The sequence below is a fragment of the Acomys minous genome (genome assembly GCF_964271855.1).
Source record: "Acomys minous genome assembly, chromosome: 1".
Taxonomy (NCBI): domain Eukaryota; kingdom Metazoa; phylum Chordata; class Mammalia; order Rodentia; family Muridae; genus Acomys; species Acomys minous.
Genome location: NC_140483.1, coordinates 155,485,414 through 155,511,841, shown reverse-complemented (window position 1 = coordinate 155,511,841; position 26,428 = coordinate 155,485,414). Strand labels below are relative to the sequence as shown.

At 48.3% G+C, this 26,428-nt stretch overlaps 1 protein-coding gene across 8 annotated transcripts in view; it reads right to left on the bottom strand.

Moving 5' to 3' along the window:
• ZNF618 (zinc finger protein 618) overlaps positions 1–26,428 on the bottom strand; it is a 153,774-nt gene that overhangs the window by 43,886 nt on the left and 83,460 nt on the right. For 7 of the 8 annotated variants that reach the window (XM_084749009.1, XM_084749011.1, XM_084749010.1 and 4 more), the window contains exons 2-3: positions 22,749–22,792; positions 4,627–4,886 (exon numbers count right to left, since the gene is read on the bottom strand). In XM_084749009.1, the coding sequence (XP_084605135.1) occupies positions 4,627–4,886; positions 22,749–22,792 (304 nt within the window). Of the gene's footprint in view, positions 1–4,626; positions 4,887–22,579; positions 22,676–22,748; positions 22,793–26,428 lie in introns of those variants that run through there. The other variant, XM_084749016.1, reaches the window with a different exon arrangement.

Below are 26,428 nucleotides of genomic sequence, written 5' to 3'. Positions count from 1 at the left end.
TTCCTACTGGAATGTGTTATGTTTAGTGCCCCAAAACGCTGTAGGTTGTAGGTATCTTGCCTCTGTCGCCCTATCCCTGTCTTCCACAGACTCTGTTGCTTCTCCAGAAAACACAGTCCTTGCCTTGCCCACATGCCCCACTGCACCCCCCCCCACACACACACACACTGCATTAACTCCTGGAAATGACCTGATTGGTTTAGAAATCACAAGAGGCAGAGTCCAGTAGAGGAAAAACTATTCACTTGGTCTGTCTCCATGAGCATGGGACACCCAGGCCCTGATTGGTTCCCTAGCAGAAAGAAGAGTACTTATTGCTTGCTTAATGGTACATTTTGAAAACCAGGACGAGTGCCTGTCATCCTTATCCCTTGAGACCAGACAGTGGGTCCAATGATGTCCTGAATGTGCTAAGCCCAGCTGGCCTTCCTCACCTCCACCCAGCACAATGATAGCAAAGAGCTTCTCACTTCCAATGTTGTGATTCCAGCTGACTGGCAGGACACATGTTGAGGATTCTGTGGAACACTGACAGAAGAGTGTGCAGCGGTCAGTTAATGATGCCTACCACAATGTATTGGGAGTAGCCACAGTGGCGCTTGCTTGCATCATTCTTCATAAGGGAGCTAAAACCTCGTGTGTTCCAGCCCCTCCCCAGGCTGTAGAGCAGAGTTATGGCCATAGCTTGTCAGATGGGCAAGGTATCTGTTAACTCATCCATTCACTTCTGGTTTTGTCTAACAATGCTGCCAAGCTCAGTATCATCTGTGCTCTTGCTAAAACAAACAAACAAACAAACAAAAAAACAAAAAACAAACAAACAAACAAACAAACAAAACCTAGGGTCTAGCCCATATATCCCATGCCATCTGTAGCTGCACTGACATGCTAAGAGCAAAACATGCCCTTCTCAGCACAGGTCCTCTCAAGGCATCCGCCAAACTTCTGACACCAATACCCAATACCCACAGCAGAATCCTCCCAGCCAATGTCATCCATGTGGCCATGACCCTGGTTCCTCCAAGGCAGATGCCTTGGATAATGTTTGTGTCACTGGAAAAACTGTCTGATGGCTTAGATCTAGTGAGGGCTTGAGAAGGCTCCCACTGCCCAGAGCTGTGTGACTGGACAGGGGCACCATTCTATTCAGAGCATGCTTCTGGCCCCAGAGTATGCTGGGTGAGCAAAACACATGCTTGCCTGAGAGTGTTTCAGGAGCATGAGCTCGGCACACATAGACACCAGGGCAGAGGGGCTGGAGAGATGGATCAGTGGTTAAGAGCACTGATGATTCTTCCAGAGGATCTGGGTTCAATTCCCAGCACCCACATGGCAGCTCACAACTCTCTGTAACTCCAAGAACTGACATCTTCATACAGACATACATTCAGGCAAAAACATGAATGTACATAAGGTTAAAATAAATAAATACTTAAAAAAAAAGAAAGAAACCAGGGAATAGAGAAGGCACACACACCAGCACCCTTATGCTCAAAAGCAGGAGTAACGCACATGCTATCAGGAGTAATATGTCACCAGTGTGCTGTGTGGCTGAGAACTCTCCTGCTTCCCACAAGATCTGCCTCCCTATACAATGACAGGGTCTGGTCCATCAACAGCATGTGTTAGCCCCGCTGTCCACACCTATGTCCAGCACAGATTCTACCAGTCAACCATTCACTCTTTAAGATTCTCAACACTGAGCTCCCTGCATCCATAGATGAGAGCAGAACTGGAACTTCAGGTAAAACCCACCGGCCAGCAGGAGTTGAGCATGTTTCTCTTCCTATATAGACAGACCCTGGGTTCTTTCCATGGCTTCCTTGGCTGGTAACAAGGTCAGGGCAGCTTCCTCTGAGCCTGACCACAAACCACACAGCAAGAATGACATGCCTTGGGGACAGGAGAGGAGCCACAGGGTCCTATGTGGCACAACTTTCCAAACGGTGATTTTTCTTGGGGTCATCTCTGGGGTGTCTACAGCCTCTTCTACCAGAGTGTGCTATGAGAAGGTTATGGGGAAATTACCCAAGATATTCAAGACCTGAATTCTAGGGAAGCCAACTTGGAAGGGAACAGGAAGTCATCTGACGCTGACTTTCTTTCTCATCCCTACCCCCAGTCCAGATCACACTGGCTGAATTCTTTGATTAGGAAGAAAAACAGGTACTGAAGAGGTACTTGACGTTATCAACACTCAGACTGTACTATGGCAAGCTTGTCCACCAGGCATAGCACCGCGCACCCAGCACAATCCCTGTGTCTCCTCACATAAAGAAAGGATCTGTACGGTGGGGACTGCGGCACATAGGTGCTTTGGACTATGCCTCAGAGAACCTAGATGAGCTCTCCAGGACAAGCACCACAGAGATGAGTTCCTCAGTCAGCACTGTTCTGTCCACTACTGGATTGAATCCCACATCCATGAGGTGGCCAGGGTGGATCCTCATGTAACAGATGAGGACACGAAGGGACAGTGTGGCTAGAGACCTGGATGCCGAGCAGCAGCAGAGTGGGAAATGAGCACCTGTGGCTGGCAAGAGGAGTGAGGGCCCAGGGCCTCCACTGTGTAGGCCACTGGCTCAGGGAAGGCCCTCCAGATTTCCCTGGCCAGCCTGCTGGAAGCCTCTGTGACCAGATCTACACTTCGCTACCCTTCACAGGACAGCTGGGGAAAGGCAGCAATGGCTTCTGGGATTAAAGAGTATTAACATCCCCTCGTCAATGAGATTAAAGGCATGCCTCTTCTCCATTCTGAGATTCTGGAGAACGCTTGGTCTTTGGTTTGGGGAGTGGGTGGGTGGAAGGTGGTGCCTGCTGAGAGACAGAAGTGAGGCAAGGTTCACCACCAAACATCTTCGTGTGTCCAACTGTCCTTTGTGTTGCCTGCGGGACATGAGCATTTTCTAGCCCCTTCAGATGAGGTGGGGCCATGTCTGACAGCTGTAACTGGAAGCTACACCCCCTCTTTCTGGCCTTGTCAGTCAATGGCCTGCTTGAGTTCATCTAGGGCTTGCTCTCTCCTGCCATCTGTCCATCTGTGAAAATGGCTACCTTCTGCTGGAGTCTAGAGAGGCCCGTGTGAGGCCCAGTGGACAGTGTCAAGAAGAGATACATCTTTAGGGTTCTCGGTTACCACGACTTTTGAGACCTTTCATTACTGTGATGTCGCCTAGCCCCATCCTGACAGTCACACCACACCACGACCAACATAGCTTCCCACCAGCCAGTGCCTTGCTAGGCACTGTGGAGCAGGAGTGGGGAGCAAAACTCAGGCAGGTCCCAGAGATCCAACCTCTAGGGGCTCCTAAATTCAGCAGGGAACAGACACAGTTCATGTCGATCCCTCTGACCAGAGGAGATCAGGGAAGGAAGGAGGAGGTGGCCCTGAAACTGGTCTTGAAGGACAAGCTGGTCTTGGGGAATGGGTGGAGGTACTCCTCCCAGAAGTGGGGCAAGAAGAGCAGACAGGAAGACGGACAAGAGGTCTGAGATGTTCAGAAGCCAAAAACGAAGGGACAACGGAAGATCCCGGTGTCGAGGCCATACTTCTGGAGATGACAAGAGTCAGTCTCAAAGTTTGTAAAGAGAGACAATATGCTTTGTCTTTTGTATTTGCTATGGCTCCCTTGCAGCCAACTGAACAGGGTGTGTCAGGCAGAGAGACACAAAAGTGAGAGTGGCCATGGGATGCTGTGCTGACCCATGTGGGGCCACAGAATAAGAGCTGAGAAGGGAGCAGGAGGTTGAGGGTGGCAGCTAAGGAGAACAGGCATCAGGACTTGAGGGCGAATCGTGGAAACAAAGGGCATATCCCCATGAGGCCCGGGAGGCCACAAACAGTATGCAAGCCAGGAAGACAGAGGCACCTGGAAGACAGCAGGGTCAGGCCAGTGTTGGGCAGGTGACCATGGAGGAGAGAAGAGCATGCCCAAGAACACTCTGGCCATGGTAACCTTGGAGAAAGAGGAAGATGGACATGTACACATAGGGACAGGCTAGGGAGCACCTCTGTAGCAGAGCATGTCTCTGGGATTCAAATCTGTGGCTCATTGAACAATGCTGAGCCACCGATACGTTTTGTTTGGCAGCTTTCAAAAGCCAACCTGAGAGCCAATGTTGAAAGCCAAAAGAAATCACACCAAGATGTTTACATGGCGGGCACAGGATCTGTGTAGACATCTGGCAGGGCTAAGCCACTTGAGATGACTCTCAAGATGTTGTCAAGCATTGTGCTGTAGGGCAGTTGGACGCAGTCCCCACCTCCTGTCCTTCAGGCTCTGTCTACAAACGCTAAGTCAGTCTACCAGGGTCTTGTGGTCATCTGAGTCCTTAAATCTGGCAGTAGTGGGGAGTCCCCTTAGAAGGCTAAAGGGGGTCCAGTAGACATTCTAAATATCTGGCCTCAACAGGAACTTGACAGTGTATGGGGGTCTTGTTGCACCAAGCAGAAAGTGAACCCTCCAGGCTAGAACTCACCATGCACAGGCAACGCTCAGGAGCTCTACTCTCTCCCTGGGGCCTACTCTCTCCCAAGCCACAGAAGGTTAACTCTCAGATACGCCAGCCTTTCCGGTCACCCATTTCTACCCTCACTTAGGTCCTAGTCCTCACTCAGGCACTCACCCAGGGTCTGCTGGTTGCGGACGCCACCGATCACCACGCAGATCTCAGCAGGCACATCGCCAGTCCCATCCTTGCTGACTTCCTTCTTCTCCTCCTTGGCCTCACCCTGCCAGATGACTTCCTGTATGTAGTCATCCGGGAGTTCGGTTTTCACCTTCACCTCCGTCATCGTCCCCTGCTCAGCACTCAGCGAGGCCTCAGTGGGCACTGGCTCCGGGCCCTCCACCTTGGCGCTCTTTTGACTGCGCTTTAAGCGCTCCCTGGGAAAGAAGAAAGGCTGTTCAGAGGGGACTCAGAACTGGCCACCAACACACAGGGGGGAACCCAACAGCCCTTAGCACCATACAGACTTACAACAAGGCTGTGTATTAATAAAAAAGGAGGGCTCCTTGGCCTCTCACACAGCACCATTTTACATCTGGGTAAATGGAGGTCTTTAGAGCACCCAGCTGACCTCCTGATGTTTGTTTGAGTATAGGCTTCTCTGAGTAGACTTTTCACAACTTGAGTTACAAGTGACCTCAAAGGGCACCCCTGGCTACTGGGAATGTATTCCTGTCCAACTTTAAGTTGGGAGTCATTGAAAGATGCAAGGTCTGGTTCAGGCAGCCTGGGCTAGTGCTGGAGACTCCATTTCTAACAAGCCCAGGCCAAGCTGGGGTCTGCCAACAGCACTCTGAGCAGCGCGATGGGAGCATGCCAAGTATCGCGCGCTGTTTCTGTTCCTTGGCAGCGGGTCCAAGATCATATCCAAGCTCCTCTCTATTCCCACTTCAGATGGGAAAACTCCAGCCCCAAGAGGCTTGCTCTTGTGGTGAGGGTGTCATGGAGCCAACGGTTTAGTGCAGGGCTGCTCTCCAAACATTCGAGAACATCCTCAGGGAAACGGAGGTCACACAGAGCCAGGCAGGAAGCTGGGTGCATTCGGTAGTTTGGAACAGAGCCATGACTTACCTGCCAAGGTCATAAAAGCAGGCGCAGGCGAACACACACAGCCAGGGCTCTGGCCCTCACACTCCTGCCACTCTTTCAACATGATCCTCCCTAGGCTCCCACACCCTTTCAGTAGGCGGACTATCCTCACGGCTTCTGTTCAAGAGGTGAGGAAGGCAAGGCAGACACAGGATGAAAATCGAATCTCATTCCAGGCCCAGGGATGCTGCGTGGTTAGGCCTGGCCCTTTCGTCTACTCAGAGAAGCCTACACTCAAAGCGTGTTCAGGCCTGGTCACATGACAGGCAACGTGGAGCACTGTGAAGGCATGGACGGCTGAGAGGCAGGACCTGGGACTTGGTCCTGAATCTACCTGGACCTGCTGTGGGGACCTGTATAAGCCACAGTCTCTGGGTCTTGGCAGCTCCAATAGTTGAGGGGGCAATGGTTTTACTGCATGAGCTGATCCCCCAGCTCCAGCTGCTCCCAAATATGGGCAATGGTTTTACTGCATGAGCTGATCCCCCAGCTCCAGCTGCTCCCAAATGTGGGCAATGGTTTTACTGCATGAGCTGATCCCCCAGCTCCAGCTGCTCCCAGAGAAGGAAAAGGCCGATGCTGAACAAAGAGGGAATCCTCCTCGAGGGCCTGCCTACAAGAGAAAGGCCCCTGGGGAGGTACTCTGAAGCAAACTGTGCCCATCCCCCGCCCCCCAAATTCACACGTTATTATCCAAACCGCTGTTTGTGGCTGTTTCTGGGGCTGGAATGATTGGGAGGTAATTAGGGTTAAATGAGATCAGCATGGTGGAGCCTTCGTGATGAGATTAGTGACTTATAAGAGGCATTTTTGGACCAGCAAGAAGGCTTTGCCAGGAAAGGCATTTGCCAGCAAGCCTGATGGCCTGAGTTTCATCCCAGTGACCCACATGGTGGAAGGAGAAAAAAACGACTCCCGCAGGTGGCTCTCTGACCTCGACACACTTTATACACAACACACCCCCACTCCAAGATAAATAAATAAGTGTACAAAAGTTATTCTCTCCGATGGAGGACACAGTGGTTGTCTGCAAGCTGCTTGGTAGTGGCCCCTCCCCAGAGGCCAAGCCATAGGACCCCTGAGTTGACCTCAAGCCTCCAGCTGGGTGAAACACTATCCCTGGTGCCCCATTAACCACGCGGCGGGCTGCTACCAGTATCTGAGGAAAACAGCATAGTAATTGGCTCTTACTTCCCTAAATGTGAAGCTTGGACCCACCACCTCACCTCAAAGCTGGGGTCTCCTCATCTGCAACCCACAGCTAACAGGTTGTCACATGAGAGTTAATCAGTGAACACACAGAAAACACTTAGCAGAGTACTTGGCCCCTTAGGCTGTTAGGTCATTATGGAGTCATCTGCCAGGTGGCCTCACCAAAGCTGAACTCATGCTGGCTCTTGAACTTCCACAAGTGTAAAAACTGAACAAACCTCTTCTCTTTATGAATACATCAACAGAAAACAGACTAACACAGAGAGTATGGAAGAGTCAAGGGAAGTCCCTTAAATAGCATATATGCTAGCACGTGGACTGCAGTGTATTCAACTCATGGGTCTCCAAACCACTGCTGGGAGCTACGAGTGAGAACCTCAGCTGCTCCTGAGATGGACATGATTGAGCAAAGGTGGCCATGAAGCACATTTTCAGACCCCAACAGAGCTGCCGGAGGTCTGGCTGAATCTTGATCGCTCTAAGGTGTGAAAGCTCAGAAACAGGACAGGAAGAAATATCGCTCCACCATGTTCTCAATTTCAGCTCCTCTACCCACGCCAAAGAGACCATTATAAAGTCTTCATTGGTTCCAGGCCACCCTGTGGGGCGGCAAGAGGCCCTGTGGGTCAGATAGACTGTGGAACTCTAAGCTGCTTGCCCACATACCCTGAAATGTTGATCAGAAAACTCTCCCCGAGCCTTCATTTCCATGTCTGTTATGTGAGTGAGGATCCTTGCTGGAGACTAGGAGGGATGGGGACATCTTTGAGCCCAACTGGGACACTGGCCTGAAGTGGATATCCATACACATGTCACACAGTTATCCTGAGAATGACATTGGTTCCTGATGTCACTCTGGCCACCTTGAAGCCTGCCCAGCATGATGACACATCTCCCTCCCACAAATGACTCCCACAGCTATCCAGCACGCTTATGAATCCTCTTTGGCACACTTGTCCCCTTTCCGACTTCACTGGCCAGCCTCTCAGTCATCACCTTGTTCTGTTTTCTTCACAGCCCTGGAAATGTCTGAAACTGTCTTGTCCACAGTGCCTCACCAAATCGTCCACTCGCTCAGAGCATCCTGCGCAGCACTGTATCTCTAGCATACAGGAGATGCTCCATAAATGCCGTACTTGCTTAATGACTTGCCTCCTGGTAAACGGGCATTGGGACTTTTGCCAGCTGAGACTCACAAGGACTCACTGGGACAGTAGCCGGATCTATGCTGAAGGCAGTCACACCCACCTGCAATAAGCCTGGGTGGAAATATACCATAGGGAGACTCAGGGCATGGAGCCAGCTCAGGACGGGAGGCCACATCTCCCGATTCTTGGAACCTGCAGCCAAGTCATCGGGGTTCTAAAGTGAAGAAGAGCAAATGACTTTCTCCTACGGGCAGGTAGAATCCTTATATTCCCTCCCCCACTTCTGCCACATTCTAAATAAGTAAGATCTTGCTCTGGAAATCCAGCTGCGCTGTGTGACCAGCCTGAGGCCCCCTAAGTCAGCTTAGGGAAGTGGGATCACGAGAACCACTCTCTCACCACAGGTGTGCGCGATGGCTCGGCAAAGAGCCACCGGCTCCCCTTCTGTAAACGCTCGTGGTGCCAAGGACACAGGCACCTTCCATCTCTTCCCCAACTCCTGCATGGAGATTTACAAGCCCAGACCTCTCTTTTCCTTAGCTGCTCCGTATTTAATTAGGTGTCCTAATAACAACGGCATCACACAAGTACTTAGATCACTTTGAATTAGTGGTGCAGCTCCTTCCAACTTCTTTAAAAATTTTTTTTCATATATCATTTTTTAAAATAGAGCTCATTATTTTAATTATATCCATTTAAATGTACAGTGGAGCCCTTGAATATTCTCAGCACGAATCATTAGGTATATTAGTGGAAAAGCACTCGGAATCTATCTACATGCTGACACTCCATAATCTATTCTATTTGTGTCGCTGTAAAATAGATTTATATATAGATAACTACAAAATAGTTGCTCAAGATATGCTGTGAATTTTATATTTAACCCGAGTCACACTTCCAACATAAAATCCAAAGATGGGCACTAAAAGGGTATTTCTCAGTAAGTACCCGCTGTCCCTGGCCTCTGGTTACTGTGTGTGTTGACTGCCTGGAGAGAGATCAGACTGAATAGGCCCCCACCTGAGGAGGTGCTAAAAGCTCCTTCCTACCTGGTGGGTAATGTTTCTCCAAGTGTGTTCCTCGAGGGTTTAGGTGTTCTGTAGCGAAGGCTCCCAGGCGCCAGGCAGCTGGGAAGGAGGGGATGGCCCTGAGGAGGACTCTAAGACGCCATTTCCTCAATTTTCAATACACACTACTTTGTTTTATTTCCTGACTTATAGATATTTGTGCTATAGATATTGGAGGTTCCCCAAAACGGCGAATCTACATCCTAATCACAGAATCTATGGACATTTTTAGTTTTGTGTGTGTGTGTGTGTGTGTGTGTGTGTGTGTGTGTGTGTGTGTGTGTTAGTTGGGAGGGGGCGGTTACGGGAAAGACCCTTAAACTGAATCTTTGACCACTCTCTGCTTTGCTTTACTGAGGCAGGGTCTCTTCCTGAACGCAGAACTCATGGCTAGCCAGCTTGCTCTGAGGTGTCCCTCTCCCTGCCTCTCCAGTGAGTACTGGGATTATAGGCATGCCACCACACTGATCTGACTTTTGTGTAAGAACTCAAGATCTGAACCTTGATCCTCCTGGTGTATGGCAAAGACTTTGTCCACTGAGCCAGCTCCCCTACTCTGAATGTGAGCTTATTTGAAAAAACAAAAACAAAAAATGACAACAACCAGATTTGCAGATGTGAGGATGTTGGAAGTGAACTCATCCTATACAAATTAGCAAGTGTTGCTGAGAGCACAGATACTTGAGACAGAAGAGGTCCCAGAGAAAATGAAGGAAGCTTATTTGACATCCAGGTAGATGTGGCCATAACTCAAGGAACAGTGACAGCTGCCAGTAGCAGGAGGAAGCATTTTTTAGAGTGAGAACCTGGTGGCCCACTGAGTCCTGAATTCTGGCTCGAGATTTTGTAGGAATAAACTTTTTGTTGCTCTCAACCACCCACTCTGAGGGGCAGGAGGTCCTTCTTCTCTGTGAGGGATGTATTCAAGATTCCTTACTGTGTATGCTTGGAGCTTGGGAGGCACTGACATTCCACGTGTCCCACTGTTCTGCCACACCGCACCAGCAGCATCCTGTCCTTCCGTTGCACCTGTGATCAGGTCTCCTTTACATTATGACTTCTGTACCCTGAAAACACTATCAAGTGACATTCAGGTTACTCACGCACAAGCTGAGAACCGAGATAGCCACTAGTGAGAAGGGGGAGGTGGCACACAGTGTGGATACACAGACTAGCATCCTGAGCATAGTGGGGCTGCACGGGATTTGACAACACCCTGAAGAATAGTTAAGTTACTCAAAAACATACAAGCTGTATGTTTCTGGAAATTGTTTAATATTCGTGGGTATGGTTCTGAAACCACAGAAAGTGAAACTGTGGGGTGGGGGGGTGGGGGGGGTACTGTAACGTATTAGGTAGGCCACAGGAAACAAACACACTATGGAGAAATAATTCTGAAGCAATGGCTCCGAGCAGCGGAATCTGTGAACCCCACCCTCCTTTCACCCAGTTCCCATTCATCTTGTTCCTGGATCATTGTCTTAGGCATATGGGCAGTCTCCTGCACCCAAACACTCTGCATGAGGCCCCAGAAACAATCTTCCTCCTCTGCGTCTTACCTACCCACTCCACCTGAGCTTCCACATCCAGCTGCCAGATGAGGAACCCAAAGCACAGAGGACAGAGGACGGCCCAGCTCCAGCACAAGGCCTAGCACACGGCAGCATCAGTGCACACAGGTGAATGAAGGGCATGCCCTTGGCTATAAAACTCCTAATGATGGCCAACTTAGTGTAAAAACAACACTGGCTTCTATTGTTGTTGTCCAGTTATCACAAAGCCTACAGCCTAAGACAACATTAACACGTGGATCCAAGGCCAAAGGCATACCATTTCTCAGAGTGGTGGAAGACAAGTCCCAGGTGACCCTAGGTACCTGAGACAGACAATGTTGTTCTTAGGTACAGTTTACTGTTAAAAAAACAAACAAACAAACAAACACACAAACAAAAACACACACACACACAAAAAAAAACCCTAATACTGAAGTTCTACCAACTACCACTAAATGGAGACACAAAGCCCTGGACTTGACCCCAGCTTCTTCTGATGACTCCCTGGGACTAATTTTACAAACGTTTTTGTCCTTAGAGATTGGGTCTCACTATGCTGCCTAGGCCAGTCTCACACTCCTGAGCCTGAACCTTCTGGGCGGCTGGGACCATCAAGTACAATGACACCATGGAAGGCTTCTGGGATTCAGTTTCTCTATCTGAGATGTCGAAAGTCCACAGGTGAACGCTGTACGCACAGGCATGCCTCTCGCTGTAAGACAGAAAGCAGTGTGTTCACCCGTGCCCCTAGTTTCAACCAGAGGATCATCCTACTTCTTCCAGGGGTGCCATTTACCCCAGTGCTCATATGTTTAAAACAGCGTTGATGGTGGTGGTAGGGGGGGAGGGGAAAGCCCTCCCTTGCAGCACGCAAACAGGGCCTTGTTTAAGTTCATCCAGAGTAAAACTTTACTATGACTCAAACTGCATTTAGTCTCTCCAGATGCACAGGTGCAGGGATGTGAAAAGCACTGAAACACACATTACATGCCTTCGGGGCCTGTGACCCTGCTGCAGAGGCTCCACTCCACCATTCCCCACCAAGTTGGTCTCCTACTGATGACTTGAGTCGGATCATTTCTTCCTGCCAGTGGGTTATCACAGACCATGCCCCTGGCAACACTTCTTCAGCCTACAGGACCTCTGGTCTCCATGGCATGCCCAGAGCTGCTTTTTCTGAGGTCCTGTGATCTCTATGGTGTTAAATGCAACTGTCCCAGTTTGTACCCAACATGCTTCCTATTTTCAGCCACTGATGGTGCACTCTCTTCCTCCCTTTCTGCACTAAACTCACCTGAGGGCCTCCCACCTTCTGGCCACGCCTGTGTATTTTGTGGAATTCTCATCTCTTCACACCTCTGTATACTAGCATGTCCCAAGAAGCAGCTGCGGAACCCCTCTATGCTTGTCCATATGCTTCCCCCATTTAGTGAGCTTGCAAATACTACAAACTTTTGTTTGCTTGCCTACCTCAGACAAGATCCTACTACTTAGCCCAGGCTAGCCTTGAACTCATGAACCTGTATCAGTTTCCACCTGTAAGAGTATGCCAGGTATACATGATATATCTGCCTCTGGCATTCATACTTTTAAATATTAAGTATATGATGATAAAGCTCAGAATGACACTTCTGGCTTGAGGTTGCCCTTTGCTGTTTGACTTATGTAAGCATAAATCTGTTGACTCTGACTCTGTTGTCTCAAAATATCAGATGGTAAGTTTAGCAGTTGCTCAGGACAGTCCTGCCTCACAAGCCAAGGCATGACACTGGGTGTAAGACTGTAACTGCAGTCCTCCCCCTCTAAAACATCTTGCCTGGACTCCAGACTCATCTCTCTTTGCTCCCAACCAACATGCCCACCAACAAATCCCATCAAGGCCACCTCCAAAGGTGTCCTGAAACTCCCCTTATAACCTCAGCCACCCCTCCACCTGGAAGCCACATCCTCTCCTCATGTCTGGCTGTAACTTCTCTCCTCTCCACTGTTCTGAGACGTATGTCTGATGACCAGACAGAGGGATGCTGCCACTTCACTCCAAGTCATGTCACTTCTGGGATCAAAACTCATTTATTGCTTCTGAGCATTTTCCCAGCTAAGATTTCCTATAATCTCTTTGTTTACTTTATCATCTGTTTCTCCAACTAGAATATGAACTACAAGAAGCCAGGACTTGGTCCCATTGATTCACTGTCCTAAGAACAGCACTGGCAAACAGTAGATGCTAGCTAACAGCCTGCTCACTGGGGAGGTCGATGGTAGTAGCCACAGCCTCCGACAAGGCCAAGCCCTTTCTATAGATTGTAATGGAAGTTTGGTTTCTTTGTTAACTCAATTATGTTATGTAAATATGTTTTTGTTTTAATCCCAAGTATGGGATGTTAGCTTGGGCTATGTATGCCCACAGCTGATAATTGCCTCCTTACAGGGCATGGTCTTTGCCAGCTGGTAATGGCCTGCCTAGTGAGCCACAGAGAGGGGCATGGTTTAGGAATCTGAGGGAGATAAATAGAAGAGCCTGGAGAGAGAAAGTATGGTGTGTGGCATGCGGCATGTAGCAGTTTGGAGAGGCCAGAGATGGACAGTATGGTGGTTTGGAGATAAGGAGTGAAACATTTCAATGCACCATCTCAGAGGAGATGGCCTGCTGCATTTGCTGTTGACAGAGATTGGTATTTCCCCCAAAAGAACCCAAATGACCCTTAACAGCCGAGAGAAGGAAAGGGATCTGTGCCTCCTGTCTCCACAAATGTCCTTTCTCTCTTACCCAGGGTTAAGGGGTAGGGGAGAGAGGTAGGAGGCTTCAATACCCCAAATAAGATACCATTTTTTTTTAAAAAAGAGCATTAACAGTGGATAGTCATCCCCATCACTCTGAACTATTTAGTACTGCATGGAGGGATGTCTCTTGCATGCTGCCCTCTTTGTGTTGTGGGATGGAGATTGGTCCAAGGAGACCAATTTTGTGAATGAATGAACCTTGTTCCTATACTATGAGCTTATCTTTATTCTCCCTAGGGTCTCAAATGTAACACTTGACGCCCATAATAGACTGACATTCTCTCTTCAGACTGTGGCGTTACCATGGCAAACACCACTAAATGCTGGTTAGGGCCCCTCTAATGGGACAGGAGCCTGCAGACTCAACCCATTCTTGCCTTGCTCCAAGCCCCCTTCTGCACTTATGACTTCCACATAACTCTGAAAGATCTCCAGAGGCTACAGCTCCACTTGCTGTGCTTATTTTCTGGGCCTGGGGCCTGGGGAGTAGCCAAGGTCTTCTGAGAGAATGATACAAATAGAAAATGACTTCAGCGTATCAGTACATGTGGCAGAGGTGAAGCTGGTGGTGATGCTGTGATGATTGATGAGCATGGTACACACAGTGTGGGGAAGGGTGATGGAGTAGATCTCTATGGCGTGGTATCCAAGTGTGGCACTTTCTGGTGTACGGTATGGCACCTTACAAGGCTGGCACTTGCCATCCTACAGGTAAGAAGGCAGGGGTGGGGATAGCAGCATGACTTTTACAGGGTCCCTGAGCCTCCTAATGGCAGAAAGAAGATGCTGCCTGGGTCTGCCTGACTCCAACGATGAGTCTTCTTAACTATTTGGACAGGTTTAGTTTTCACTTCTGAAAAGAAGAGAGAATGGTAAAACATCTGTTGGCTCAATAAACAAATGTCAAACTATTGCCAGGAGCGCCAAGAAACAGAGACAGGACCTCACCTTCTGCTGCCTAGTTAAGAGTCCTGGAGAACCCACTAGACACGGGCTACGCATGACTGACAGTGAGCAGTGGAGGGGTCCTCTCCTCCACAGAGAAAACTACCTGGCTTTATGCCCATTGTCAACCTCTAATTCTCCCTGACAATGCTCAAGTGGCTGCTTGCTACAATGTGTCCTCTGGATGTGCAGCCAAGAGACTAACTTCTGAGAGAGAGACTGGGAGGGCACCAAAGGACTCTGCAGTGAGACCTCAGGCTGGAGAGACAGAGGACCAGCCTGGGGCCTGTACTTGTTATTCTGGCCAAGTTTCCAATCCTTGCTCCATTACCTGCCCCTCAATAACCCCCCAAATTGTCTATGCTTCCATTCCTGTCATGTATCGCTGCTGTATTTTAATAAATAGTCGAGAAGAAAAGATTAAATTAATAGATTAAAACTATTAACCTATTAAACAACTCTTAACATTCCAGAAACTCAAAATAACCTACAATGCACAAATACATCATTACTTTGAGATAATTCTTAGGCACTTAATTTTCTTCAATGCACGGTGTCAGTCAGCCACAACACTGAGTAATATTGCAGCTCAGAGAGACAGCATTAAGATTTAAATATTGAGAGAAAATTCCCTGGTTAATTGAAAACTAAAGCAGGGAAAAAGCAAGAGTCTCATGCAACCCCATCAAGTCACAAAGGCCAAGATTCAGCAAATGGGGTGTTCTGCTTAAAGCTGAGAGCTTACTTCATGGGAACATGGGAAGCTGGCCCAGACCAGGCCATTATAAGGGCCCAGTGCTAGTAGCACTTTAAATAAATATGTGGCCTTCTTTTGCCAATGGGCCTGGCAGCACCATGACTCTGAGCTGTCCCAAATGTGCCCTGTTCCTTGCTCTCATATCTAATGAAATTGCAGCCATAGCCACTGCTGCCTATGTCACAGCAAGCTCTGAACAGGCACATGAGGAGTAGAAGCCATGGACAGGTCTGTGCCAAGGTCCTACACAGACCCGTTTCAGGACACATGGGTGCATCTAGCGCACAGAGGGCAGTTCTTCATGCAAAGGACACAGAACCAGACTTAACATTCTCTTTCTGCCCACTGACCTTATTTCCTGAGGAGGCTAAGACTCAATAACTCTCCATTCCCTCCTTCGCTGACACCGTCTTCCTTGGGCTGACAGGGAGAAGTTCCTCACAGGACACCGTTCCTCTACCTTTTGGCTCCACACTAGCGGGTGCTCTGTAGTCCTCCCCTCTGCTGTGTTTCCTCCTCAATCCCCAGTCAGACTTTACGATCTGTTGTACCTAGCCACCTCTGAGTACAGCACTCTATAGGGAGCACCTAGCTCAAGCATGCAGCCCTCAGACCTACATCAGACTCTGCCCTGCTGCTGGCCTTATGAGAGCCTGGAGAAAAAGAAAGTAGATGCACAGCTAGCTACTACTGGATTCTCTAGCCTGCCCACTGCCCTTCTCTTTGTGTGTCATCAGGAATAGTAATGCTGACCACTAAAACAGTTCAGAAGATAAAAGGACAGATGTCCATGAGGCACCCTGTATGCTAACACTTACAGCTGGCTCTCTGTCTCCTTAGGCTCCATGTCCATATGTTAAGTGTTAAATTGTGGTGTGTGTGTGTGTGTGTGTGTGTGTGTGTGTGTGTGTGTGTGTGTGTGTATGCGCTTGCGTACGTTGGACATGAATAGGGTTTATTCCTGTCATTACTCCCTAAGCTATGCAGTCCAGCAGCCAATCACAGGGCATTTATTCTGTACTAGTTATGAATAACCCAGAGGCAATGCAAAGCATATGGAAGGATACGCAGAGGTTACAGGCAAATACAACAAATTTAGATGGGACTGAGCATCACGGGACTCAGTATCCTTGGGGTGGGTAGGAGTCCTGGACCTCCCTTTATCCCACACAGGCATCTGTCCATATCAAGGACCCAACAAGTAGTTATTTTCTCTAGCCCCTACAAAGGAGACAAAATGTGACTTTTGCTTGGACTATGAAAAGGCCCGCTGGCCCCTGAGCCCATTAGTGGAATGCTTTCTACTGGAAGGGACCAGAGGAATTTTCAGCCCCAATGAAAGGGAAAGGAGTGGTGGGCATGGCTGCTCTCCAGCCAGTAGCAAAGATGAGGCAGAGACCAGGGACACATTGCATGAAAAACAGACAGGAAGAAACTAGAAGGTCTCTGTGGAGTAGGGAGGCCTTCTTTATCAACGTGCTTTGAATGGTGTGTGAACAAGTTTCAGTCGAGTGAGGGTGCTTCGTTTCCCATCAGCAGAGTTACGTTCCCAGGAAGAATGCCCCTCTCCACGGCAGAGAGCTAAGCAGAATTCTCAGGAGACCCTGCTCAGCTCACTGTGCAGGGTCACTCCAAACTCAAGCACCCTTTAGTAAAAGCGACCTGTGGACCCTGATAAATGTGAGTGAGGCTGTGCATTTCTCTGGCTGTCTCTAGCAAGCAAAAAGAGTTGCATATGAACTTTCCAGAACTTGATCTACTTACAGTTTGGGTTTAACAGTAACTGATTAAACAAAGACTGAACTCTGCCTACTAGAAAAGCGACCTGTCCCTTGGAGCAAGGGCACAAACCTTAGAGTTGACCTACTGTGTGAGAGGGTACAGGACCCACATCTTGCCTAAAGTCTGGCAGAGGGAGAAGAGCTACTTCTGGGCATCAAATCCATGCTCTGTCACTAAGCTCTGTCACAAGACAGTTTCTGACTGAAAGCAAGCCAGTTCTCACAGAATCCGTCTACACTGTCCTTTCGCTAGCGCTAGGTGAAGGTTACTGTGAAACAGGTTTGTCTGGGACAACCTTTACTGCTAAAAAACAAATGCGAAAAAGAACTAGTCTCTAAGGAGTGGTTATGCAGGTTCACACATGTGGTCACAATTACACAGTCTGCTGGTAAAGGCCTTAGCTTTGAGCTAAGCCCAAAGCCATTTAACTTGCTGGGTGACCTTGGATATCTACAACTGTTTCTGAGGGAACGCACTAGGCACCACCTTAGAAGATGCTTTGAGGAGCAAAGAAGGTATGTGTGATTTCAAGGCACAGTGACCGGATCTCGAGGGACTCTCAATAACCAAACCCTATCCTCACCCCCAGCCAGCACGGTGATAAGCATCTATACAAGTAGATGTTTGATGGTGTGCCTGCTGTGCCTAGGTGTTGTGCAGAGGACGTGCATGCTACCAGCACACCAAGATGCAGAACTGACACAACCTCCACTGTGCAAATGAGGAAACCAAAATGTACAAAAATGCATTGAATAATAACCAGTCAGTGGCGACACCAGGATCTGAACCCAGGCAGACTCTATGTGGTACTGCTTGGCTCTCACATCCCCCGAGGGAGGCCAGAGAGGATGGGCAAGTAACCAACCAAGCAAGCAAGCAAGTGAGGAAGTACCAAAGCCAGGGAGAGGGGGCCATGCAGATATGACTGCCCAGGCTGGAGCTGCCCAAGGACCAAGCAGGAGGCTATGCATTTTCAGGTGTGGCCTTCTCTCAGTGTCCTCAGAGCTCAAAATACAAGTCCATGTCTTTACCTCTGTGTCTACCCTCTATAGCCCTGTCAGTCTGAACCCAAAGCCATTTTTGCCACCACTGCCTTCTCTTTCATGACAGACCATACCTTCAAGCCATGAGTCAAAATAACCTTTTCTTCCTTAAGTTGCTTCTTGTCAGGCATTTGGTCACAGCAATAAGAAAATGAATTATAGAATTTCTCTGTGATTTATATTATAGGTCTCTAATGACAGACTATATTCAAGCAATATATAACAGGTTATTTCTTCCCACTGTCATTTATGTCATTGTTGTATATTTTATTTTACATATGCTATAAATTCATAATTCCTTCTTTGTATTACCCTTTGGTGTCTGTAGGGCTTACTTTTGGGACCCGCCGTGGATACCTACACTCAGGGATGTTGGTCCTTTATATAGCAGTAGCTCTTTGAGCATTTTGCCCCTACTCCTTTCCTCTTACAGGCAGAACGATCCTTTTCAAACAGCATGTCGTCTCTGCTCAAAATTCCTAGTGGCTCCTGATGTCGAGCACATTAATGGGCTCTGAGGGACTAAGCATCCACACTGCCATCTTTGATGCTGCACCAATGCAAAGGATAGGCCCCAGGCCCTGGGCCTGGCACCTGTAGTTCTCTCTGACTGGAATGCACTTCCCTCAAGGGCCTGCTAGGTTTGGTCTCTTTCATGCCCTTGCTCAAGAGTCACCTCCCCAGTGATGCATTTTATGACTAAGAACCCAAACCAAAGAGGCAACAGTCTCTCATGGCCTCCCAGCTTCCCTCTCTGCTAATTTTTCCATAGTGTTCATTAGAGCACACATATTTGTCCCATTAGAACCCCAACTCCTTGAGGACAAGGCTTCTGGTCTCTTGTGGCCATATAGTGTCATTAGAACCTGAGCACTTAGTACTATCTTATGGAGTGAGTGAGTGAATGAGAGAGAGAGAGAGAGAGAGAGAGAGAGAGAGAGAGAGAGAGACCTGGATTCCATCCTCAGGACCCTAATCCCCTGCCACAAGCAAGTGAGTGGCTGACTAGATCATTAGGATCTTTCCACCCTGAAAACCTTCCACAGGTGAAATGGACACAGTTCTTCAAGGCAGCACACCTAGAGTCGCCCGCATCTTCTCAAGTATGAAACCTGCATTTCCTCTAGAACTTGGCAGTGAAGCCTCTCTGCCCCTTGGAATAAGCAGCATTTGGCTGCTGTGGTAGTACGTGCATAGCAATCTGCTCATCAGGTCAGTATTCACCCAAGTGCTGGACCACTGGGCTTGTAAAAGTGGCCCGGCTTCGGTTACAAGGAAGTACTACAAACCACACTTCTCTGTCTCTTAACACCAGGAATGCCACCTCTCCTCCTCCCTCTCAATTTAACTCTAACTCCTTAGCAGCCCATGCTGTTAGTTTTGGGGTTTAGCCAGAGGCCCTCAGGAAAAATAGCAAAATTGTGTGTTCTTGGCCAAAAAGAGGGCACAGGAATGAAAGGGCATTTGGTGCAATAACAGGGCACCATGATACGCTGGGAACATGGCCCTAAAGAGGGCAGCTGTCCATCCCTTCAAGATCACTTCTGCCCATGGCTCAACAGTCTTGATTTTCAGGGAAGGACCATAACCTTCTCCATCTGAAACTGGCTGAGGAAGCTCCAGCGTTCTATTGTCCACCATACTCTACCTGGCCAGGATCACACTCTCTAGAGGTATTAGCGAAGGGTAACTTGATGCTTTAACATGTCAGTCACTCCTGGGGCAGTGAGCTACTCACCAGCCACAGTGTGGATATTTAGAGCAGCGGTTCTCAATCTATGGGTCACAACCCTTCAGAGTAGAAGGACCCTTTCACAGGAGCCACCTAAGACCATCTGCATATCAGATATTTACAGTATGATTCTTTTTGGGGGGGGTTCCGAGACAGGGTTTCTCTGTGTAACAGCTCTGTCTGTCCTGGAATTCAAGCTCTGTAGACCAGGCTAGCCTCAAACTCACAGAGACCCACCTGCCTCTGCCTCCCAAGTGTTGTGATTTAAAGGTGTGCGCCGCCACCACCCAGCCTACGGTATGATTCTTAATAGTAACAAAATTACAGTGATGGAGTAGTAACAAAAATAATTTTATAGTTAGAGGTCACCACAACAAAAGGAACTGTATTAAAGGGTAGCAACACTAGGAAGGCTGAGAACCACTGATAAATTCAAAGCACAGACTCATAAATACTTACCTGGGAACCCTTGCCTTTTCCTTTCTATTGTCTTTCCTTTTCTATTTTGAGGCACAGTTTCCCTAAGTTATTAAAGCTGGCCTTGAACTCATTCTGAAACCCAGGTAGACTTTGGTCAGCCTTCCAAGTAGCGAGGATGACAAGCCTACACCACCAGGCCCAACTACCCACTAAACAATACAAACCCTTCCTTCCGGCTGCCTAAGTGGCTACTGAACTCTTAGCTGAGCCCCTCCACCTAGAGAAGCAGGGGAGCAGAGTAGACAAAGACGTCAGAGAAGTCACAGGTAGCCTGGTCATCCTGTATCTTTCCAATTGAGTGACTTGAGGTCCATCAATCCCTCTACCTCAGCTTCCTCTGAGAAAATTCAAAATAATGCAAATACATCCCTCTTAAGGGACTCAGTCCCTAACTACATGTGGTGGAGAGCTGGTCAGAAAAATACACCACACGTATCCCTTCTTCTACTGTTCCCTGCATAGGAATCAATAATAATCTGTACATTCTTCTTCTCATGAGACTGTAGTTGATATGTAGCCACCTCCATTGGCACTATGGGAAAACCCATCTGTGATCTCTGTGTACAATGACCCAGATATATGCTCTGGAGTAGGAAAGGTTAATATATTAGATGATAAAGACAAGTACCCCACCCTTATTGGAGTGACAGTGTGAGTGGAGCTTCATTTCCCCGCATGGCTGTGGACACAGAACAGTGCCTGGCGCACAGAAGCCACACAAGCTGGGTAGATCAACTACCACTTGACCCATCTGAACACACCGTACAGAGCACACAGCCTGAGGCCTACCACAGCAGGTGCAAGGCAGATATGGAAGAAGGTGGGAATAGCTGGCAACACCCTCCTATAGAGTGCAGGAAAGGAGAAGGTCCCATCTCTGATAAGTTCCCAAGTATGGCACAGCCACTCATTCTTCTGATGACCCTGAGCAGGATAGTTCCTTTCTATGGCCTCAGTGTCCCCACCTGTACAAGATTATATGAATTCCCAGGCCCCTTTCAGTCCTGGACCTATGATCCAAGAGCATTTACCAGAGCTACCATTCAGGTTAAGGGAGGCCCTGCTTTGGAGGCCATGGACTACCCCACACAAAGTCCATCACCAGCTTCCAGGAAAAGTTATATCCTGGGCAGTGCTGGCTACAAGTTTCATCATCACTGTTTACCACCAATGTTCACAGGTCTGGCATGGCCAACTCAGGCACCCTGGCCTCTTTATTGTCAACTTCTCATAACATAGAATCTCCTGAGAAGAGAGTCTCAAATGAGGAATTATCTACTGGACTAGTCTATAGGCACACACCTGTGGGGAACTGTCTTAGGTTAACTGTGTGGTAATGCCCATGCCACTGTGGGTGACACCATTCCCTAAGCAGGGGTTCCCAAACTGTATAAAAAAATCAAGCTGAGCACAACTAAAGCAAGTGACCAGGCATGCATGCATGCATGGCTTTATTTCCCCCTGCTTTTGACTAGCCACGATGGACTAGCTGTTTCAGAACACTGCTACACCAGCTTTCCTACCATAAACTGCATCCCAGTTCATGAGCTAAAACTAACCCTCTCTCCTCTAAGCTGTTTCTGCCAGACTATTTTATCATAGGAACATAAATTAAAATTTTTTTTTCTTCCACCATTCCAACCCACACACTCTGCTCCTGAGCCACCTCACTTACCCCTCTCTTGTATTGTGTAAAATATCTACCTGATCCTAAGAGGTCAGAGTTAAAGGGACTCTACCCCTCCTGGTGTCATGACCCTCCCCCTGCCCCCACTCCGAGTTCACCATACAAAGGGCTGCTGAAACAAAGCTGGACGCATTGTCTTTTAGTTCAAAGAGCACACTTCCCAAAGATTTCCAGAGGATGTTCCAAGGAACACCCATGAAGTAGGTGAATCTCAATAAAACAGCCCCATGGTTCATTAGGTTTAAGAAACATGACATCAGCACGCCATCTCTTCTCTTTTTTTTTTTCCCACCCACGCAAGCACATAATCACATTTAAGGCTAAAACATCCCACAACAACAAAAATCTGCTTGACATTCTTTATTCCGGTGTATCCCAGGTAAATTTGGCCACAGGAAGAGCCTTCTTTATTCCTAAAGAACTGGTGTTTGGGGGTCTAAGGGCAAAGATTTCCAACGTGGCACTCAAAATATGACCCGCTAAGCCCAGCAGGTAACCCTGACTGTATGTGCCAGGGAGCCATCCTTTCTGTCGTTTACTTTCTTCTGCCTCCAAGGTCTCAAGCAAAAGCCACACAGTCACTCGAGCTTTACCAAGGCACAGTCACATCACCAGTGTTAACACTGCAATACTAAGCCAGCTCTCCTCTGGCCCTTCTCCTCCCACCTCCTGCCAACCACCCGAGTGTGAACCCGTTGTCCAGCACAAGGGTAGGGCCAAGGGTTCAGAAAAATAAGCCCAAGCACGTGAGTCAAGCAATCCCATACTCCTGGGAGCTCCCCACTCATGCTCACCCCAACTTAGGCAGACACTGGCTAAGTTCTCCAATGAGTCATCACAGATGGCCACAGAGGGCACATGGGAAAAACTGCCCACAAGCTCATATCCTTGAGGGTGCCTGGATGCTTCTCATCCTTCCCAGGACCAGGGGCAGGGAGGGGTGTGGTGTGGAGAGGGATGTACCTGCTAACCGTGCCTTTCCTTCCGGCTGCACTGGCTCCGTCAGCCTGAAAAAGAAACCCAGAACACATCATCAGCCAAGGCAGAAGATACAGATTCTGGGTACCACTACCACCCTGGGTGGTGCCCACAGGATACTAGCCTTCAGATGGGTAGTCGGGCCACAAACTGCTGCTCTGTCCCTCTAGGCAAGAGAACCTGTCCCCAGTGGCAAGAGGGAGTCAGGATACCTGCCCACCCACATCTGCTTGGCCCTTTAAATCCAGTGGAGTGCTCACCGCCAACACAGCCAACAAAGCCCCCACCGCCAACACAAAGCCAGCAACCACATGCCCTGGGGATGCGGCAAGAAGTAAGTAACTAGTTAAATCTGAGATTGAATTGCTCTGTTTTTATTTTCAGCTGGGATTTCCAATAAAACAGTGGCTGCAGATTTATTCCTACCAACCGGAGGGGGGGAAAATCCCATTATGTTAAAATATTCTGTCCCCCAACCCTATGAACAGAGGAAAGCAAGAGAGGGCCAGCTCTTAATCTTTTTATTTGGGGGTGACGGGGTTTGGGGAGATAAGGTTGACCAAATGAAATTTTCACGAACCAGAAAACTCTGGTTCAAATGGAGAGACTACAAGCCTGGGAGCTACTTCCAGTCTTATGAGGCTTGGGGTCATGACTCAGCCCAGGGCTCAGGAGGACTTTGGCACAGAGACCAAAGGAGGCTACAGGAACACAAACAGGGCCAAGAGCTTCTTCCACCACTGGCTGCACCTAATCCCCTTCTTGGCTATCTCAAAATACCAGCTACCATAGTAATTCGAGAACAACATGTCCAAAGCTAAAGAGCATGAGCCCCAATAGCCAGAACTGAGAGGCCCCATTGCACATCACCCACATCTTCAAGTACACCTAGCAGGGTCTATGGTGTGCGCATCCTGCTATTTCTGTTATAAAACACAGCTACCCTGTGTGGATTCCTGAGTGACAATCCTCTCTCAGGTCAAGCTCTACTGCTCAAAGGTCACCATCTTTTCTGTTTCCACGCTTTCTAAATTGCAGAGCTGTGGATGGAAGGCTGAGGGCCTAAAGTAAAATCAGCAGCTACCTTTCAATGTGTGCTTACAAGAGGTTAAGAACCGGCAAAACCGTCAATAAAAAGAGTTTCATCCCCGGAAGGCCACGTTGCCAGGTTCTCTTTAAACCAAAACAAACCACCAGGTAACCTAGCAGTGGCATCCAGTCTGACAGGGTAACAGGTACGTGGTGGGGACATTCCTATTTGCCCACAATGCCCACTCTTCCCTCTTGTCTCAGATCACCTGTTTGGTCCCTGTGAGTGTTCCTATAGGCTTCCCTTGCCCATCCTCAGCGAGTGCCAGTGTAGGGCATAGATGCCTCACCTCCCCTGTCACACTCACTGCGGGTCCCCACTCAGACGCTCAAAGACTCTGTTTATCTCAAGTCCCACAGCTCTGAGTCTAGGCCAAGGGCACTCCAAAAGCCACCTTTCTCAGCCCAATGCTTGGGCAAAGAACAAAGTGACATCATGTGCATTCCCCCACAGTCCCCACATACAGACAAGCAGAGACAATGTAAAGACGCTGTGAGTGTATGGTTTGAAGTCACAGCCTGTGATTGCAGAAGAAACAAGGGGGAAAGAGGTCTGTCGTTTCACGGAAGCCAAGGAATAGGATCAGCTACAGCCTCTTCCCTACACCCTAGTCCTCAAATTTGATACGCGGCTGCCTTTGTGTTCCAGTCCTACAAAGCAGAAAATGCTTGACCCTGACAGTTGTAAGATATCGTACAATTCCAAATAGTCCCTTCCATGTCAGACTGAACTCTGGATATGGGTTTATAATGTTTCACATACACCTTTCATGTTGTCTTTTCCATCACAATTTTTTAAAGCCTTATTTCTGCCTCTGTGTGTGTGTGTGTGTGTGTGTGTGTGTGTGTGTGTGTGTCTACATGAGTTTATGTGCATGTGTATACAAGTGTCTGTGGAGGTCAGGAGATGTCAGATTCCCTGGAGCTGCAGTTACAGGGAGTTGTGAGTTGCTTTGTGTGAGTGCTGGGAACCAAATTCTGGTCCTCCAAAAGAGCAGTTAAGTACTCTTCCACACTGAGCCATCTCTCTAGCCCTTTCTATCACAGTTTTATGCCAGGCTGGCAAGGTTCACCACAGTGAGTGTACGGCAGGAAAGGCGGGTGAGTGTTCTGTTTGGGGCACCCTTGACGGTCTCCACCTGCTTCTCTGTCACTGACTCTTGGCTTCATATTGCTGGAAGTCACTCTTATTTTTTTTTTTTTTTAATGAGTGGCAAAGACAAAATATTCCCAACTATTCAAAACTGGTTTTGAAACAAGTTCATCTAGGCTTGGAAATGCCCTCCCATTAGTGGCCACGTGATAATGCCGGGAAAGGATGGAGACTGGATGGGCGACAGACACAGTGGTGGAAATTCCAGAATAGTATGTCACTATCACAACAGCATATGGCACACATAGCCTTTATGACTGCCTAGAGATGGAGATAAATAGGGTTACGTATGTAAAAAGTATTTAGTGTGGACTCAGCCGTAATAACCATTAACAGCCCCAGAAGTAGCTACAGAAGCCAACACTTACTGAGTCTAGGAAAACCAAGGCTTGGGAAAGCAGAATGGTCTGGATAAGTTGCATAGCCGGCCTGGACTGCCCAGAATCCCTTGCTCAGGATGCAATCTCTCGATAGGTTCTATCAGACCACCACAATTGCCAAGGCTACCTCCAAGGGCCCAGGAGACACCAGTGTTAACAGTTTAGCATCAAGTCTAGGGAGGGCCCAAGGTGCAACAGCTCAGATCACGTGACATCCTCTGCTAAGAGACTGTGTGCTCCAAAAGGAGTCTGGCTTCTCATGCCCGGCTTCTGTCTGGGTCTTACTGTGAACCTCACGCAAGCTTCCTCAGCAGGTCAAAACTGAAGGCAGGCACAGAGGGCTACATCAGATCCCTCCCTGTCTCTGCCACCTCTGCCACCCTACGTTGAGATGACCCAGCCTCTATCGCCAATGAGATATGGAAGAGATGAGCCCATAGGGAATCCTCCTCATTCTTGCTGGAGGGCCTCCACCTCCCATCTGGTACCCCGCCCTCTTCCCCAGCTCCGTCTACTCCTTATCCCCAGATTCTCTCCAGCACCTGGGCAAGGCTATTTTTGGTTTCCTTCCTCCCTCTGTTTCCCTCCCAAATGCATGTTGAGTTGTTCTTTTCCATTCTCTTATTAAGGATTTTCTTGGAAGGAAAATATTATTCCAAACCCAGAAATTTTATTTCTAAATTTGTGCAAATGTAAGTTGTAAGACATTAGCTGCATTTCACATTTTGTGCAAATGGCAGAAACAGGCAATTCGTGTGCTACGGGGATGGGGGCTGGCCAACGATTTCGATAAAATAAACCCTTTTTTAATTTAAATGCTAATGCACTGAATTAAAATTTAATAACTGAGGAAATTGAAAAGCCGACCAGGAATATTGGAAATAAATCCAAGCAGAAACAGCTGAAATTAAAAATTCTAGAGAGTGGGAGGACAGCAGCTAAGCTGTCTTATATGATTACATTTTTTTTTTTCAGAATGAAGCAAAAAAAAAAAAAATCCTATCTCTCGCTGGCTCTAGGGCAGTAAATCCACAGCGCTGTGA